Raw genomic sequence first — 15,313 nt, 5'->3', positions numbered from 1 at the left:
TAAATTATCTTGTTATAGATATAAATACATTTTTTTTTGAAAATGAGAATAAATCTCAACGAATATGAGTCGACAATTCACCGCGATAATTCTTTCATTCAAGAAAGCTTATTATCTAACCGTCGGACATGCAAGATGACCGGGGAAATTTAGACAATAAAACTTTAATGTCCGAAAAGAAAACCGGTCTTCTTCCGAGAATCCTGAAAATAAAACAAAAGAAACAAGAAGAATATAAGTCGATATATGTAACAAATTATATATATCTAATAAATAATTATTACTATTAAAAAACCATGTATATCGCAAGAGCTGATCAAAATATTCTCACAATCATGATTACTCATAATTGAGACATTTAAACTCTCAATTAAGACACAATTTAACTCTTTTGAAATTATATAATATTAAAAAAATTGAATATAAAATTAATCACACAAATTTTCATTCTGTTTCTGCCACAAAACCAAACAGGTAAAACAATTCAGGATCATTCTTTTCCTTTCTCCGCGTTTCCCTTTCTGGATTCCATTCCGTTTCCTCGAAGCGAACCAAACGGCCCCTCAGGATATTAAGAAAAATAGTTTAGAAAAAAAGGATATTAAGAAAAATACTTTTGATATAATATTGAAACGTTTGTCAAATTCATTATCAAGTTCATATTATATCTGAAATTCACGGGACGGGTTAGTATTTTAAATAAAATGAAATTAATTAATATATAATTAGTGATGCTACAATTTTATATTATTATTTATATTTTTAAATTAATAATATAAATATTTGACTTTGATAATACACTGATGGGGTTTAACCTGGAATATATTAATAATACTTTAATTTATGATTTTTTTTAAATATAACACTCATTAAACAGTTATTATCACAGTAAGATGATATCTAACTATTTTACATTACTGAAATAATTAAACTATAAATTATATATATATATATATATATATATATATATATATATATATGTGTGTGTGTGTGTGTGTGTGTGTATTAATAAATTAATAATATACCATCATGTCTTTGTGAATTATTTGACCCTATTTTCAGTTTATATGTTTTGCTAAATGACTTTAATTCCTTCATTATAAAATAATTAAAAAAAACTCAAAGAAGTTCATTTCTGTTTATAACAATCTAAAATATTAATAACATATAATATTTTAAATTATAAATAATCAATATAATTAATATCATTGAAGCACAATATCTTTAGTAAAAAATATAATCAATCATATTTTGTTGTCTATATTTATCGAACAATATTTTGTTGACTCCACAATAGTACGATATTAGAGATCTCATGTTATTGAATTTTTTTTGACCGCTTATATTATAGTTTATGCCCTTCCCACAATCGAGATGAGACAACTCTTGTGCCCTTCATTACAGGGCAGGAAATTTGTAAATTTGTCCACGAGGGCTGTCCTCTCCAGTTAACTTCGTGATTTTTTCCCCATGATTATGAAAAGAACAAGCAGCCAATAATTAGATGAGATGACAATGGCCTGCTTTACGACCGGTCAGCAAACGAATTCGGTGCCCATTTCTGCTTTTGAAAGTGAAATCTCAATCCTCAAAGGTAAGACTTGTCATTCTAAATCTTAATAGAAATACTTCATATATATTAAATTGAATATATTTAATTCTCTCTTGTGAAAAACACCTGCACACAAACTTTACGAGGTCATCTCTAGTCTCTGCTTAACACATTTTTCCTTGTAATTACGTAGCAACAATTTATTCTGAATTTAAGATAAAATGACCAGATTGCCTTGAATCGAGGTTTGAACATTGACAAACCAGTTCTTAGAATAAGTAGAGAGTTCAATTTTCTGCAAGGTACTTTCCAACTAAATGCACGACTCTGAACGACGAAGTATCAGGTAAGTGTATCTAGGAGGATCCTATAATTTCGGCTGATCTCCATCTACCTGTCGGCCGTCCGAATCAACCGCTTCAGTTCCGCCTAACACAGTCACATACCACAATAACGACATCCACATTCACATGCAGGTACATGCATGATGAAATTGTTTTTCAAAGTTTTGACAAGATCACATTTCACATACTCTAAATACTCAAAAAAAAAAAAAAATACTTATGTTTCAGAATTCAACTTGTTCAGTTGAATTGATTTCACATTTCACATAAACATAGTGTTAACAACCTATAAATAAAAAGATTAGGTACGTATAAGCACACAACCAAGTACTAGCTGACACAATTTCAACATAAACTGATAATTTACAAGAAACCAGTGTTTCACTTCAGAAACTGATATTGGTACCATAACCTGTCATATAATAGCATAACTATGTCAACTTTTATTTCTAAAAAACAAAACTCTGCGGACATCTCCCAGCAGTATACATGTTGCAAAAGCTAAAAGAAAACTACTAGCTATATAGCACATATCTCCTACATATAGATATACAAGATTCAAACATAATAGCTTCTTCAACCGACTCTTCAAAATCCCTATTATACAAGCATGTGCAGTAAGTATAAAACTATGAACTTTAAAAATCTTAACACTCCAACAAGATACTGAATTTGCTCTGCATCACATATACCTCGATGGAACTCAGATAACAAACTTAATTAGGATTTGGAGGAATTAATTTTGATTTTCTGAACTGTAGAAAGTATAGTCCGAAGTCTCTGTCTTTGTTACCTGCAGTGGAAATATTAGAAGTTGTGAGATAGCTTATTTTATAAGATATTAAAGGGCGACATTTTCGGATAATGGGTCATCCGGGTCAGGTTGTCTTTACCCGCTCATGTTTTTGGGTCAACCCAAACCCGAAAAGAGATTGAAAATTTCAACCCGAACCTGACCTGTACCTGATTGACCCGAAATTTATTTAAAATTAGTTATCTTTATTATATGAAATCATATTTTATCATAAATATTATAAAAAATACAAATAATAAATTAATGAGACTATAAGTGGATAAATTTGTTTAAATAATATATAAATATATCAGTATATCACAAATGTATGTAATTGTGTAATATAAATATATATTGAACAAAACATATTATATATAAATGTACGTAATTCGTATTTTTTCGATTCAGGTTTGTGTCGGGTTTCGTGTTGTGTCAGATTTTGCCACCCCTACCCCTAGGTACCATCCGTTAGGGCTAGAGTTTAATGTATATAATTGTGGGATTAGTCAACCCAAATTCAAAAAGTTTATCAGCAGCACATATATATCTTGAGCGCATTAACTCAAGAAGCAAAGTTCAAATAGTATAGTAAAGATATTAAGAAGTAAAAAGCTACAACTTATATAGCTAGGTAAGATTTTTGCGAAGTTACATTTATCAGCCTAGAACCCATTTTTCAAGAGAGGTATACGCAAATAGCGTCCTGTCCTAAAAAATGAGGAAACTGTGACTTTGTTTTCATATTCAAATAATTTGCAGACGTAGTGTATGCAGTATTACTAACAGAACCAACATCATGGATGTGTAATATGTTGGTCACGTATGTATAATTGGAAAAGAACCAACCTCTGGAATACGAGAAGATCCGCTAGGAAGATTAGGAAGAAGAGATGCCCAAAGAATAGGATCCGTCAAGGGATCAACTGTGTTATAACTGGTCATAAGCGGAGCAGTCAAAAATGGCGCCAATGGATACAAATTCCTCTGAAGAGACAATCCTCCTGACATTCCTAACGTAACTGCCAATCTTTCACTTCCGCCTTCATTACTTGATTTCTCGACTGCTTTGCCGTATTCTATTTTGTTGACACTATTTTTGTTTTCATTCTCATCATTCTCAATGACGGCTTCTTTCTTTTTTAGTGCTTTTACTTGCAGGCTCTTGTAGGCTGCAGATCGAGATAAAATGCTCAGTGCTGAACTCGTGGAAGCTTTAAGCCTCTTTCCCTCACGAGAAATACCTAAATGGGGCATCTGGTATGGCTCAGTGGGTGGCATAGCCCAGTCGAATGCTTTAAGCTCACTACTAATGTCTTCAGAGCCACTGTATTTAGTTTCATCTGATGATTTTGTGTGCAGATCTGTTTGACGAGATTTGTTAGGCGCCGCCCACCACTTAATGTAGCTTGTTAAATCGATCTTTCTATCTATACAATAACCGCCCAGAGATTCACCATCTGGAGTAGCATCATCACCTATATATTCCAAATATGGAAAGCTTGTTTGTGAAACTTCAAAAGCTGAAGAAACATAAACTACTCTATAGTACTAGTAACAATGAGGCTGTCTAATTCTTTTGTAAATCTTCCCAGTAATGCTTACCATAATTTATGCTGTTGAAGTAATCAGCTCCATCCATTCGACTGACTGATGATTCCCATCTACTGAATTGTTATAGCACAAGGAATTAGAATCATATCAAAGACAAAAGGAAAGTAACACCAATGAAGTAAGGTAACATATGCCAACTGTGAAATTTAATAAATTAAGCATATGTAAGCATTAATAGAGTGCACAAATGCATACCTCGAAAGCCCACGGTATTTAGAGGTACCTCTTGAGAAGCCACTACTCTTTCTGCAATAAAGCAAGTATCATAAGCAACAACCCGTGCCAATAAGTTCATGGTCTTTAGAGTATGTGCAAACCTTCTAAGTGATGCAAGGTAATCCTCCCTTGAGAGGTTTTGCATCTCATCAAGATCTCTTGTGTAATCTGTAACCTGTGAACATATTATAGATGTACTGATTAATTGAGTAAAGTTATCAGCTTAAACCAAAAATTTAAGTACCCTGACCAACCCTAAACAGTGGGTAAAATGTAGCCTTTAAATTGGAAAGAAAATTCTCAATAAATCTATCCTGACATCTATCGAACAGAAATATATCCAAAGGAATACGGAGAAAAGATGGAACCAAGAGATGTAATATGTTTAGAAGGCGATAACTGATCTGTTATTACTCACCGGAAAATTTATGAGCGTCCCTGGTCCCCAATATTTCAAGGCTGCAAGATCATATGCTCTCGCTGCAGCTTCTTCATCATCATATGCACCTACAGGCATGATGAGTAAGCATGTCACGATAACATTCCTACAAACTTCAAGGTTCATGATTTATTTAGAGAAAAGAATTGAAAGAAGAAACTTACCCAGGTAAACTGTTAAAAACATGCGTGCAGATCATTTTTCAGTTCCCATGCAACATAGACAACTAAATATCATCAGCATATGGAAGAATTTGAGATCAATGCAAAACAACCTGGCAAGCTCATGCAAGGAAAAGAAGACATGTATAGTATATCTATGTAAAGTATAGACCTTGCTTTCCCTTCTTATTCTGGTTCTGGTTCCAAGTACTTTTATCCCAAAGGTGAGCTTCATAACGACCAGTCCATCTATGCCTAATACCACGAAACCATAACAAAATTTGTTATGTAAACGTTATATAAAGTCAAGGCACAAGAGCATGAAATGGAACTTTTAAGAAAGTCGTGTATAGTGTCCCTTTATAACTTTTCTCAACACCTCAACTCCTAATCAAAAAGGAAATCTATCAGATGCCAAGTCGTACAAAGTCTTTTATTTAGCAGCAGAAAGATAAGGTGCTGAAAGCAAATACAAATTGTTCTGATCCTCAGATACCTAGAGAAAACATTTGCTATAACAATATAGAGTCCAACAATAATACGTCGAACAATATTTTTTGGCGATTCTTTCTTATTTATGAATAAGTTTACATGCTCAATACTAATAATTACGTACTCTCACAAGTCCAACTATTGTATGAATAAGATTACTGCGTAATGACACTTCAAGGATGATGTTTATTCTTAGGTGAAAACCTCACATATATCGGCAGTAGTGGTAAAACCCTAGCTACGGCAATTAACTCTTACTAATAGCTTACCTTCTACATACTAAATTAACTATCAGCCACAATAACAACACTTAGTTACTATCGATCAATCTATTTAGGTACATCAACACGATTTACACATTTAAATTACGACAAATTACAAATAGTTCAACTTCACCTAATCATAACCAACCACATCTAATCACACGTAATTATATCAAATCACGCCAAATTACTCCAAAAAGCACTAATTAAAGAAAAAAAACAACCTCGTGACGCCGCGATAGATGGAGCTACGTTTGCCAGCAGCACACGGAGGCATCTTACTAATCCGCTCTTTCGCAGTACATCCACTCCTCTCCTTCTTCGCTTTCTTCACTCCTCTGTTGTACATCATCATCGCCATCACCCTGTCATTACTCATCGCTCCTCCGGCGCCTCCTCCGGCGGACTCCGACGTCTCGCCGGAGCCGGCGACGACTAGAGCTTCGGCTTTCGCCGGCGGTGGTGCTGGTTCAGTCATGACTGTGTGTGTATGTATAGGTGTGCTTTTGTATGTATAGGTGGAGTGAGTAGGTAGAGTGAGATGAAGTGAGAAGTGATTTTGTAGTAGTGAGACCAGAGGGGGAGGGGAAGAAGATTGGTGGTGTGGAATTACGAGAATGCCCTTGGGATAATTGTGGGAATATTTGTAACGGCTATGATATGATGGCGGGGGTGCAATTGTCATTTTATTTTATGTTTGGGAAAGAGGGGTGATTATTATGTAAATTGAATCCAATCAGACAGGTCACGTGGAACTATTGGGCCCACCTTTTCAAGCCAGCTCATGGCCCATCATTATTTACTTAATCTTATATTTATTTTATACGAAAACGACGCTGTTTCGTTCCTTGTGGGCCTCACATTTATCGACCTTCTATATTTTCTATTGTTTTTTTTGAAATCATATTGTATTTTTTTTATACGGTGTGTTTTATTTGATTAATCCAAAAAAATGTTTCCAAACTCTTTTCACATATTTTAATTGATGACCGGCTCCTGACTCTATTAATAAGTAATAACTACTATTAATAACTATTATTAATAAGATTCCCTTATGCATTCATTTAAATTAAGTTATTTATCATGAAAATAATTTTCTGCTATGTATATAGACCATTCATTTAAATTCATTTATCTATTCGTTTCACACATCATTTGAAAAAATAATTGTTTTTTTTTAAAATAAAAAAAATTGATTTTATTTTCAATGTATGATTGGTTACATTTACAATAATAATATAATCTCTTGTGCATATAAAATAATTAAGTAAAATTGAAAAAAAATTGGGACCGAATTTGAGATATATAACATTATTTATTTAAAAAAATTCAAGGACTGTGTTTTCTAATGCCTAATTTTTTGTTTTGCGGAAAAGCATATGATTGCGTCAATTTTGTGTTGGTGTTATCATGTTAAGACTGATTTAGTCAAAAGACGAGACTAATAATGTGGTTGTGTTGATAGTGCTGATAAAAGAATTAATAAAATATATAAGATAAAGTAATTCATATATAAAAGTTAGATGAGTATATACAGAGTGAAGTATTGCAGGACCTTGCAGGACAACCAGTCCCTGTTGAACAAAGACAGACTCTCAAGTGAAGCAGGGAACTACTGAATAATGCTCATTCCATTGCTATAACAGGAGTTGCCACGAATTTCCGGCCTACATGCAGACGATGTAATGACGGATAGGCTCATTTGCAGAGTTGGCCATCTTTGAGTTTCTTAAGCCGGTATAAAAGCAAACACTTGCTCACCTCGTGTAAATTTAAGTATATATCAGTTTGTTGCGCCAAGTTCATAACCATAAACTTGCTCGCAGTACTGCTACGGGATGACCAAAACGCTATTGTAATGGCAAGAGAATGGGCCTTGGGAGCTGCCTCACAGTTTTGTTCCATTCACCAATGTCCTGATCTTTAACAGATGCAGCTTTTAACTATTATGATGGAATTTCTTTAAACGATTCTCTTTTCAAGGATTCTGCAAGAACATCAAAATGGATTCCATAAAAAACGGAGGTCATGGTCTCCAGTAGACAGAAATGAGAAAATTTCTATTACAATCACATTTAATGCAGCACTAAATGGAAACATAAAATCACTGAAGCTATTCTTTCTTTGGAGAACTGGAGTACCTATTCTTTTTTGTATGACAACAGCATACTCGGTCCCAACACTTTTATGTGCAAAGGAGAGGATGTTACGGAACATAGCAGCTGAAGGCTTTGTTCCAGAATCTTCCATCCATTGCAAGACCTGCATTTAACAACCAAGTTGATTGTTTATACTCTAGTGATTATCTATAATGATTTAAAACCATGTGCAGTTAAGCTGTGACTAATTGTCCTATGTCTGTCCGCAAGACAGTTGGCAAAAAAAGTCGCATACATTGTTGAAGTAATTGAGATTTTAGTACCTACATCTTAAATGCCAGGCATTCACAAACCTCATTGCTTACAGCACTGAGAATAAAATAATGTGACAACTTATAAATGAGTTCCTGATGGACACCTTAGCCGATCTAAGATTTCATATTCTAGATATTGGGAGAGAGCTTGAACTTCTTAACAAGTACTTTCAAGGATCCAAATATTGCCTAGTAGGGACCCTTTAATAATACAGTTAGGCAACGAAATCCTCAGAAGATGATGCATCTATCAAGAGATGCATGCTGAGTGGAATATAGTCAGCCTACCTCGATATATTTCCTCCAATTACCAAAAGCCAAAAGATTCTTCAGTAGGATATCATAAGTCGAGAAGCTGATTTCTGTACCTGACGCCACAATCTTATAATACAGCTGCATGCAAGATAAGGGAGAAAGGATTGTCAAATGACATTGTTGATATGAACATTAATTACATAAACATGCATCACGTCCGTAATGAGAATCTATTAGTTGCCAGTTAAGAGTAGCAGAAAATTCAAATCTGTCAGGCAATAGTTATTGTGGTCAGTCTATGATACAGGAGTCAAATTTTAATTGACCTTCGGATGACCTCTCTTTGAAGCTATTTAGCATCAGAAAAATGTGACAGTTTCAGTTACCTTCATCATGATCTCTATTTTCCCAGATTTTCCAATTGAATACAGAACTTTATTCAATAACCCAACTGACAATCCATTTATCAAGGGCTCCATCATACTGATCAGTAGAGTTGTTGTTCTCCAATCTCCCAATCTTCACAAAGATTCATAAAGTTAAAAACATGCAAAAAAAGTATATACAGTAAGCAAAACAATGGATATGGATTTACTATACAGCGTATATATTCCAGATAAATGAATATTCTGCATAGCAAATTATTTTATAGATTTACTAAGATCCTGAAACTGGTATTGTATACCTTTTTTGTACTCCTTAATTGACCTTACAGGACGGTAAAAGATATAAATAGCAGCAGATCATCCAATATGACAAAAAAAAAAAAAAAAAAAAAACAAAACAAAACAAAAAGCAGCACATCATGCATATTAAAGAGTATCATATTAGCTAGGTGTGATTGTTACGACAAGATCATGCACACATAGATGTGGAACCCTAAGAATGTATCAAACTAGATTGTTCAGGAGAGTATAGACTCGAATGAACTTACATGCTACAAGCTGATGCCATCTCAGAAAAAACAGCATCACTAAAGGAAATTCTCCTCTTCTTCATAAACTCCGCCACAGATAGAACTCTAGCTGGTTGGTTTCCTTGATTAAAAGCTCTCATCAGAGACGAACAAGCAATAGAATCCAGCTGAACATCAGCCATCTCCATTTCTTGGAATAGTGCAAATGCTTTATCCCCATCTTCTGTAATGTAAATTTAATATAATGTATATGAAACTAAGCCAGGTACACAATGTACTCCAGTATTAAACTTCTTTTGTATATAAATGTGTACCAGCAGCACTATAGGCATGCAGCATTGCTGTAAAGGCAATATTATCAGGACTGTAACCAGCCTCCTTCATCATGCAGAATAAAGATTCTGCTTCAGCAAGTTGACCCTGCATATAGGCATATAGTTGATCAGCTAAATCAAGATATGAAGCAAAACTTGCATCAGGAAAAAAGTGTATTAGTTGTTATAGTCAGAATTTGCAGAAGCACTTGCCTGTTTACTGTATGCGCAGATCGCAGAGGAATACACCTCTTTGGACAAAGGAATTCTTAAATCTACCATTTCATCAAGAAACTTCAGAGCTTCATGATATCTTGACATCTTATTACACCCACTTATTAGTAAATTGTACGTAATGGAATCACATTTCACTTTCTTTCGCATAGAACTGTATAGTTTTAAAGCTTTATCAAATTCCCCAACACTCATATAACTTCCAATCGCAGAGTTGTATGCAACTGTGTTTAATTCAATGCCTCTAGACTCAGCAGCTGAAAGTATAGAATCGATCTTCACCTTTTGACAGCAGCGACCACAAGCAGCCAACAATGTAGAAATAGAAACAATATTTGGATACACTCCGTCTTGTTCCATGGCATGCATTAGATCCACAGCTTCTGCTAGATGACCACTAGATCCATAGGCATCAAGTAAAGCATTGTAACTTACTAAATTGGGCTTCCAATTGTTCTTTTTCATTGCTTCAAATACCTCTGCAGCCTTTCCAGGTTGCTGCGATCTTCCATAAGCATTGAGTAAGGACGTATAGGACACAATATCTGGGCGAAGACCATTTTTTTTAATCTCATTAAAGACTAACAAGGCCTCCTTACTCATCCCTCGCAAAGCATATGCACCAAGTAGAGTATTATATGATACAATATTAGGCTTAAGCCCTTCAGCTAGCATTGTATCAAATACTGCCCTAGAATCTTCAACTTGCCCAGAAACAGAATACAGATGGATCATGGTAGTAAAGGTCACAACATCAGGGTCACATTCTGCTCTTTTATCCCTCATCGATGTAAATATATCAATTGCTTTCATATACTGTCTATTCTTTACCAAACAATGAATCACAATATTGAGGGTGGTCGTATCAGGACGAATTTTTGTTCCTTTCATTAGCTCGAAGTACGACAATGCTTTTGCATACTCCCCTCCACTTTTATAAGCGGATAGAACAATATTGTGAGTCACCAGATCAGGCCCAACTCCATTATCTGTCATTTTCTTGCAAACATTCAGAGCCTCTTTCCAATTACCACTAGATCCACAGGCATTGATCAAATTATTATATGTTGCTCTACTTGGAGGTATCTGTATCATACAAGAATATATCAATCAAAAACAAATTCGTAAATCCAGCATTTTCCATATGCTACCTTACAAAGCTTCAGATACTGAAAATAAATAAGACACGTAAAAGCGAATCAGAAGCTATACAAATCAAAAGAGTATATATCTACCAAATTGCAGTTAATGTTACAATGATGAATGATGTTGCAGACATCAAATGTCTGAAGTTATTCCTAGGCGTAGATTTGAATATTTAGTTGACTTATATTGATATTGGAAAAGATTGACTTGTATTACACCAACTACTATACTGGCAATGAAGATATGATGCCACTTTACTGTAACTGAGAAAACACATTGAGATGTATATTTTTTTCAACAGAGATGAGAAATGGTTTCAAAAATCAATTTTGGCATATTATTTATGATTTTATCAAATTTATTCAGTCCTATAAGTGTACATAACCAATGGACAGCTATCATCAAGTAACATATCGATTTAAACAAATTTAGCTCTATACCACAGAAATGCCAGAAAACATAGATCAAGCAACAAATAAATAAGTTTAAAACGATTAGAATCATTAAAGACACAAGAAGGCAGAAAGCAAGAGTCCACAAAATGGGAATCAATGTCAAAAATCTCAAAAGATAGAGATGAAGTCGCATCCGCAAAAGGAACAAAAATATGTTTTTGATTGATAATACGCGTTTTCAATTTCCTAAGATAGTTCTCATACAACAAAGAAAAGAAAGAAGCTCACAAAGATCGATTAGAGGGAAGAATACAATTACACACAGCTGCACGAAGCATGTCGTCCATTATGTTCATAGCCCAACGCCACTGACCAGCTCGAGCATGTGCACTGATTAGAGCATTATAGGTCTCAGCATCAGGCTTGCACCTGGAAATGGATATATATAAGTTCCACATTAACATAATCAAAATAAAGAACAGATGCCAAACTTTTGTAAATATTTAACCATCAATAAAGATGATTTTAAGAGATTTATAGAAACTCAAGAGATTCGCCACTTCACTTATCAAGCCAACAATAAGCCAGTAACAGTACATAAGCTACATATTTGTACTGCAATAGTGTGGATGTGTTAGTTAAGGAAGCAAGGTAAATCTACTAAACAAAACTGCTCTCCTATATTACTTCCCTCTACATGATTTCCAAACAAGATATAGTGTAACTATGATACTATAGCAGAATCTGGTACTGCAAATGTTAAATCAAGCTTCTTGGAAGACTACAAAGTAGCTCTAATCTGTTATACTCTTGTATTCAAATACTGATAAATTGAACAGTCTCAACCTGTATTAGACTATTAGTAATCTTTCAACTATCTACCAAGGAAACTGATATACTTGTTATCCTGTAAAAATATGCCCAAATCTCCCATATTGCCAAATAGAAAGAGTCAACACACACTAGATTCAGATTAACGGATAACAAAGATAATCAGTTGCTATTCTGTAGAAGCTCTAGTTACAATTCACATGATCATTTTACACGGCAGTGTTAGTATTGTTTATGACATGATAAGAAATTATTTGTCTTTCACGAATATTCAAGCAGAAACTTTTTCTGCATTGCATAGAACTTAATGAAATTTATTTGCTTGCTAAATGACTTAATGCACTAATATATTTACTGCAAGTAAACATGTTCTAGAACGTTATTTACAAGAAGGAACAGCAGGCAAACAACATTTTCAAATACCGTAACATCTAAAAGCCTCCGATTCAGGCACCAATTATGGAAACAAAGACACACACATAAAATTTACATAAAGAGAAACAACAAGCTGACCTCCACTCTTGCATCTCGAAAAACAATCCGCGTGCCTGGTCTGTTCGGTTATGTCTTGCATGTAACCGTATCATCATATTGTAAATATCATTTCGTGCACAATAATTCTTCTGTTGCTTCATCCAACTAAAAACTTGAAGGCTATGTTCTATCGAACCCCTCACTGTCATTTCCTGTAACAACAAATTTGTAAACCTATTATTGAACAAAACATTCAAGTTCCGCTTAGTGATAAAAAAAAATCAAGTTCCAAATAACACACAGACTTGGCAGGAAATTAACATTGCCACAAAATATCAGCGAAATATTTATAAAATAACAAATTAGTGGATGCTTGAATTTCATTTTTATGTCGGACTGAAAATATACTCGTGACCCGGTCTTATAGGAAGATCCATCCATTTAGCAGCACCTCAGGATAGGATAGCCTTATAGTTTAAGGGCGAGGTTCAAACGAGGAAAGGCTTGCAGATGCGGCAAACTATTCCCGCTTTCTGATGCGTTACTTATAAAAGTGACTAATATATAATCAAAATTACACATAAAGTCCAAAGGACACAAGTCAAACTATATAGATATCAAATTTTGCACCACTATATGAGTACATTATTCTTCATTTTCCAATACTAAAACCCCAACAGATATATACATAAACACACAACTATATAGACAAGATATTCCAGGCCACAATCGAGTCAAAAGATGCTCTTATTGAGTTTTTGATTTGAAATCAATGCACCTACTTAAAAACAATCAAATGTTGCACCAAAAAATCACTACATTATCTTTTTCCAATCCTAAAACCCTATCATTTATATACATAATCACATACATGATACAACTACATGAACAACTAATTCCGGGCCACAATCTTGTTAGTCGAGTCAAATGTAAACTTTTCGTGTTTCCTAATAGGATTCTTGAACAGACATACTTCAAAAACATCAAACTTTGTACCACTTAGTACATAATCTTGATTTCACCCTTCTGAAACCACAACAAACAACCAAACACAAAACACACACACACAATTAACAAAAGTAGAGTACCCTTATAAGAACAGGGAAATTTTTCCTAGCAAACCTCCCAGCCCATCTATTAAGCAAGCCCTCAATATCCTCCCAATGTTTCATCCTCATAATCTTGACAACCAGCTCAGAAATGGCCCAATCTTTCTGAAACTTATCCCCATCAACTCTCAGCCTCTGATACTTGGGCAGATGCTCCTTCCTCAGCCCACTCAAGTGCACAGACACTTGGCGGGTCCCCTTGTCATAGTCCACAGACACTTGTTTCTTGGGTTTGAATGCTTCATCTGTGTTGGGTTTTGCGCAGATGGGCTTCAAGGGAAGCTTAATGGGTTTCTGAGATTGAGGTGAGAAGAGATGATTGAATAATTGAAGCTGATGATGATGTTGAGCTAAGGCTGCCATGGCTGTACGAGAGTTCTTGTGAGTTGTGATGCTGCCTATCTCAATATTGTATTATTATTGGATAATAGCATGTGCTCCTAAATCATTCCTTAAACAATAATATAAAATGTGGCTCCTAGTAAGTTAATACACTAAAAAGCATGAGAACTCCAATGGTACTCTTTATATTTGCTCCTTATTCATATTTTATATTTATTTTATATAAATGAGAGGAAAAAGTTAACTAAGAGAGAGAAGATTGAAGGGAAATTAATATAATATTGGGTTAGGAGCTACTAGATACTCTTTAAAAGAAAGGAGAGAGAGTAAGCTCTTAAATTTTTAAAGAGCATCTAGGAGCCCATTGGAGCACTAAAATTTGATTTGCTCCTAAAATTTAGACTTAGGAGCTTGTTTAGAGAGCCCCTTAGAGTTGCTCTAATACACTCACTCACTCTCTCTCTCTCGATGTATATGTGATTATTTGTATAGATTTTTACACTAACGAGTAACGATTATGTTTTGTTTCAACGGAAGGGTGAAATTTTTGTGTAAATAAAGGGATTATCGATGAGATTGGACTGAATATAAGTATATTATGAAAAATGCAACATGTTTTCAAATTTTTTCCCCTTTGCAAAACAGGATTGGTTTAACTCACGGTAATAATAAGATATTAACTACTCAATTAAAACAAGTCATATGTCTGCCACTTTATTTAAGAAAAAATTTTGAGAATAAAATTTAGGTTTGTAATTGATAATTAAAAATTAAATTTTAATACATACCGACACACACAATCCATATTTATATTTAGGAAATTAGAACAATAAGCTAATGTTTTCTTCTATAAAATTTATTTACTAAAAGTTTGTGACTATACGTATTATAAAATTTTAGGATATATATAATTAATATAAACATATATTTATATAATTGAATAATTTTCGGAAGACACGTATAATATATGTGTTTAAAGAATTGAATTACTGTATAGGATCATTGATCCATCA

General features: G+C 34.1%; 2 protein-coding genes across 5 annotated transcripts; both read right to left on the bottom strand.

The window, feature by feature from the left end:
• Window positions 1-2,316: 2,316 nt before the first annotated feature.
• LOC108210652 (AP2-like ethylene-responsive transcription factor At2g41710) lies at window positions 2,317-6,534 on the bottom strand. 2 transcript variants are annotated; one of them, XM_017382031.2, is made up of 9 exons: window positions 6,096-6,534; window positions 5,289-5,371; window positions 5,120-5,128; window positions 4,935-5,023; window positions 4,618-4,691; window positions 4,496-4,546; window positions 4,292-4,350; window positions 3,536-4,164; window positions 2,317-2,689 (listed from the first exon to the last, which is right to left on the bottom strand). In XM_017382031.2, the coding sequence occupies exons 1-9, from the start codon at window positions 6,347-6,349 to the stop codon at window positions 2,633-2,635; spliced, it is 1,305 nt and encodes a 434-aa protein (XP_017237520.2). In that variant the 5' UTR covers window positions 6,350-6,534; the 3' UTR covers window positions 2,317-2,632. The 2 variants fall into 2 exon arrangements, with proteins under 2 accessions (XP_017237520.2, XP_017237519.2); XM_017382030.2 differs by having other exon boundaries at window positions 4,292-4,353; window positions 6,096-6,529.
• Window positions 6,535-7,363: 829 nt separating this feature from the next.
• Window positions 7,364-14,388, bottom strand: LOC108215225 (pentatricopeptide repeat-containing protein At2g41720). 3 transcript variants are annotated; one of them, XR_010290440.1, is made up of 11 exons: window positions 13,938-14,387; window positions 12,889-13,061; window positions 11,868-11,973; window positions 9,983-11,089; window positions 9,770-9,875; window positions 9,474-9,678; window positions 8,926-9,058; window positions 8,573-8,677; window positions 8,013-8,133; window positions 7,623-7,858; window positions 7,364-7,589 (listed from the first exon to the last, which is right to left on the bottom strand). XR_010290440.1 is itself a non-coding variant. In XM_017387624.2 (10 exons), the coding sequence occupies exons 1-10, from the start codon at window positions 14,319-14,321 to the stop codon at window positions 7,818-7,820; spliced, it is 2,478 nt and encodes an 825-aa protein (XP_017243113.1). In that variant the 5' UTR covers window positions 14,322-14,388; the 3' UTR covers window positions 7,364-7,817. The 3 variants fall into 3 exon arrangements, 2 of the variants coding, with proteins under 2 accessions (XP_017243113.1, XP_017243112.1); XM_017387624.2 differs by having other exon boundaries at window positions 7,364-7,858; window positions 9,474-9,675; window positions 13,938-14,388; XM_017387623.2 differs by having other exon boundaries at window positions 7,364-7,858.
• Window positions 14,389-15,313: the final 925 nt, after the last annotated feature.

Source organism: Daucus carota, chromosome 3, assembly GCF_001625215.2.
Source record: "Daucus carota subsp. sativus chromosome 3, DH1 v3.0, whole genome shotgun sequence".
NCBI lineage: Eukaryota > Viridiplantae > Streptophyta > Magnoliopsida > Apiales > Apiaceae > Daucus > Daucus carota.
The sequence above is the reverse complement of the archived record's forward strand: the minus strand, read 5'-3'. Positions and strand labels throughout refer to the sequence as shown.

Coding starts and splice junctions, on each gene's coding strand:
- LOC108210652 (XM_017382030.2), bottom strand. CDS start 6,349: ATGACTGAACCAGCACCACCGCCGGCGAAAGCCGAAGCTCTAGTCGTC. Junction 5,372..6,095: donor ATCTATCGCGGCGTCACGAG/GTTGTTTTTTTT, acceptor TCGTGGTATTAG/GCATAGATGGACTGGTCGTT. Junction 2,690..3,535: donor GATCTTCTCGTATTCCAGAG/GTTGGTTCTTTT, acceptor TTTCCACTGCAG/GTAACAAAGACAGAGACTTC.
- LOC108215225 (XM_017387623.2), bottom strand. CDS start 14,321: ATGGCAGCCTTAGCTCAACATCATCATCAGCTTCAATTATTCAATCAT. Junction 9,679..9,769: donor GCATGCCTATAGTGCTGCTG/GTACACATTTAT, acceptor TTTACATTACAG/AAGATGGGGATAAAGCATTT. Junction 7,859..8,012: donor TGTCATACAAAAAAGAATAG/GTACTCCAGTTC, acceptor ATGTTCTTGCAG/AATCCTTGAAAAGAGAATCG.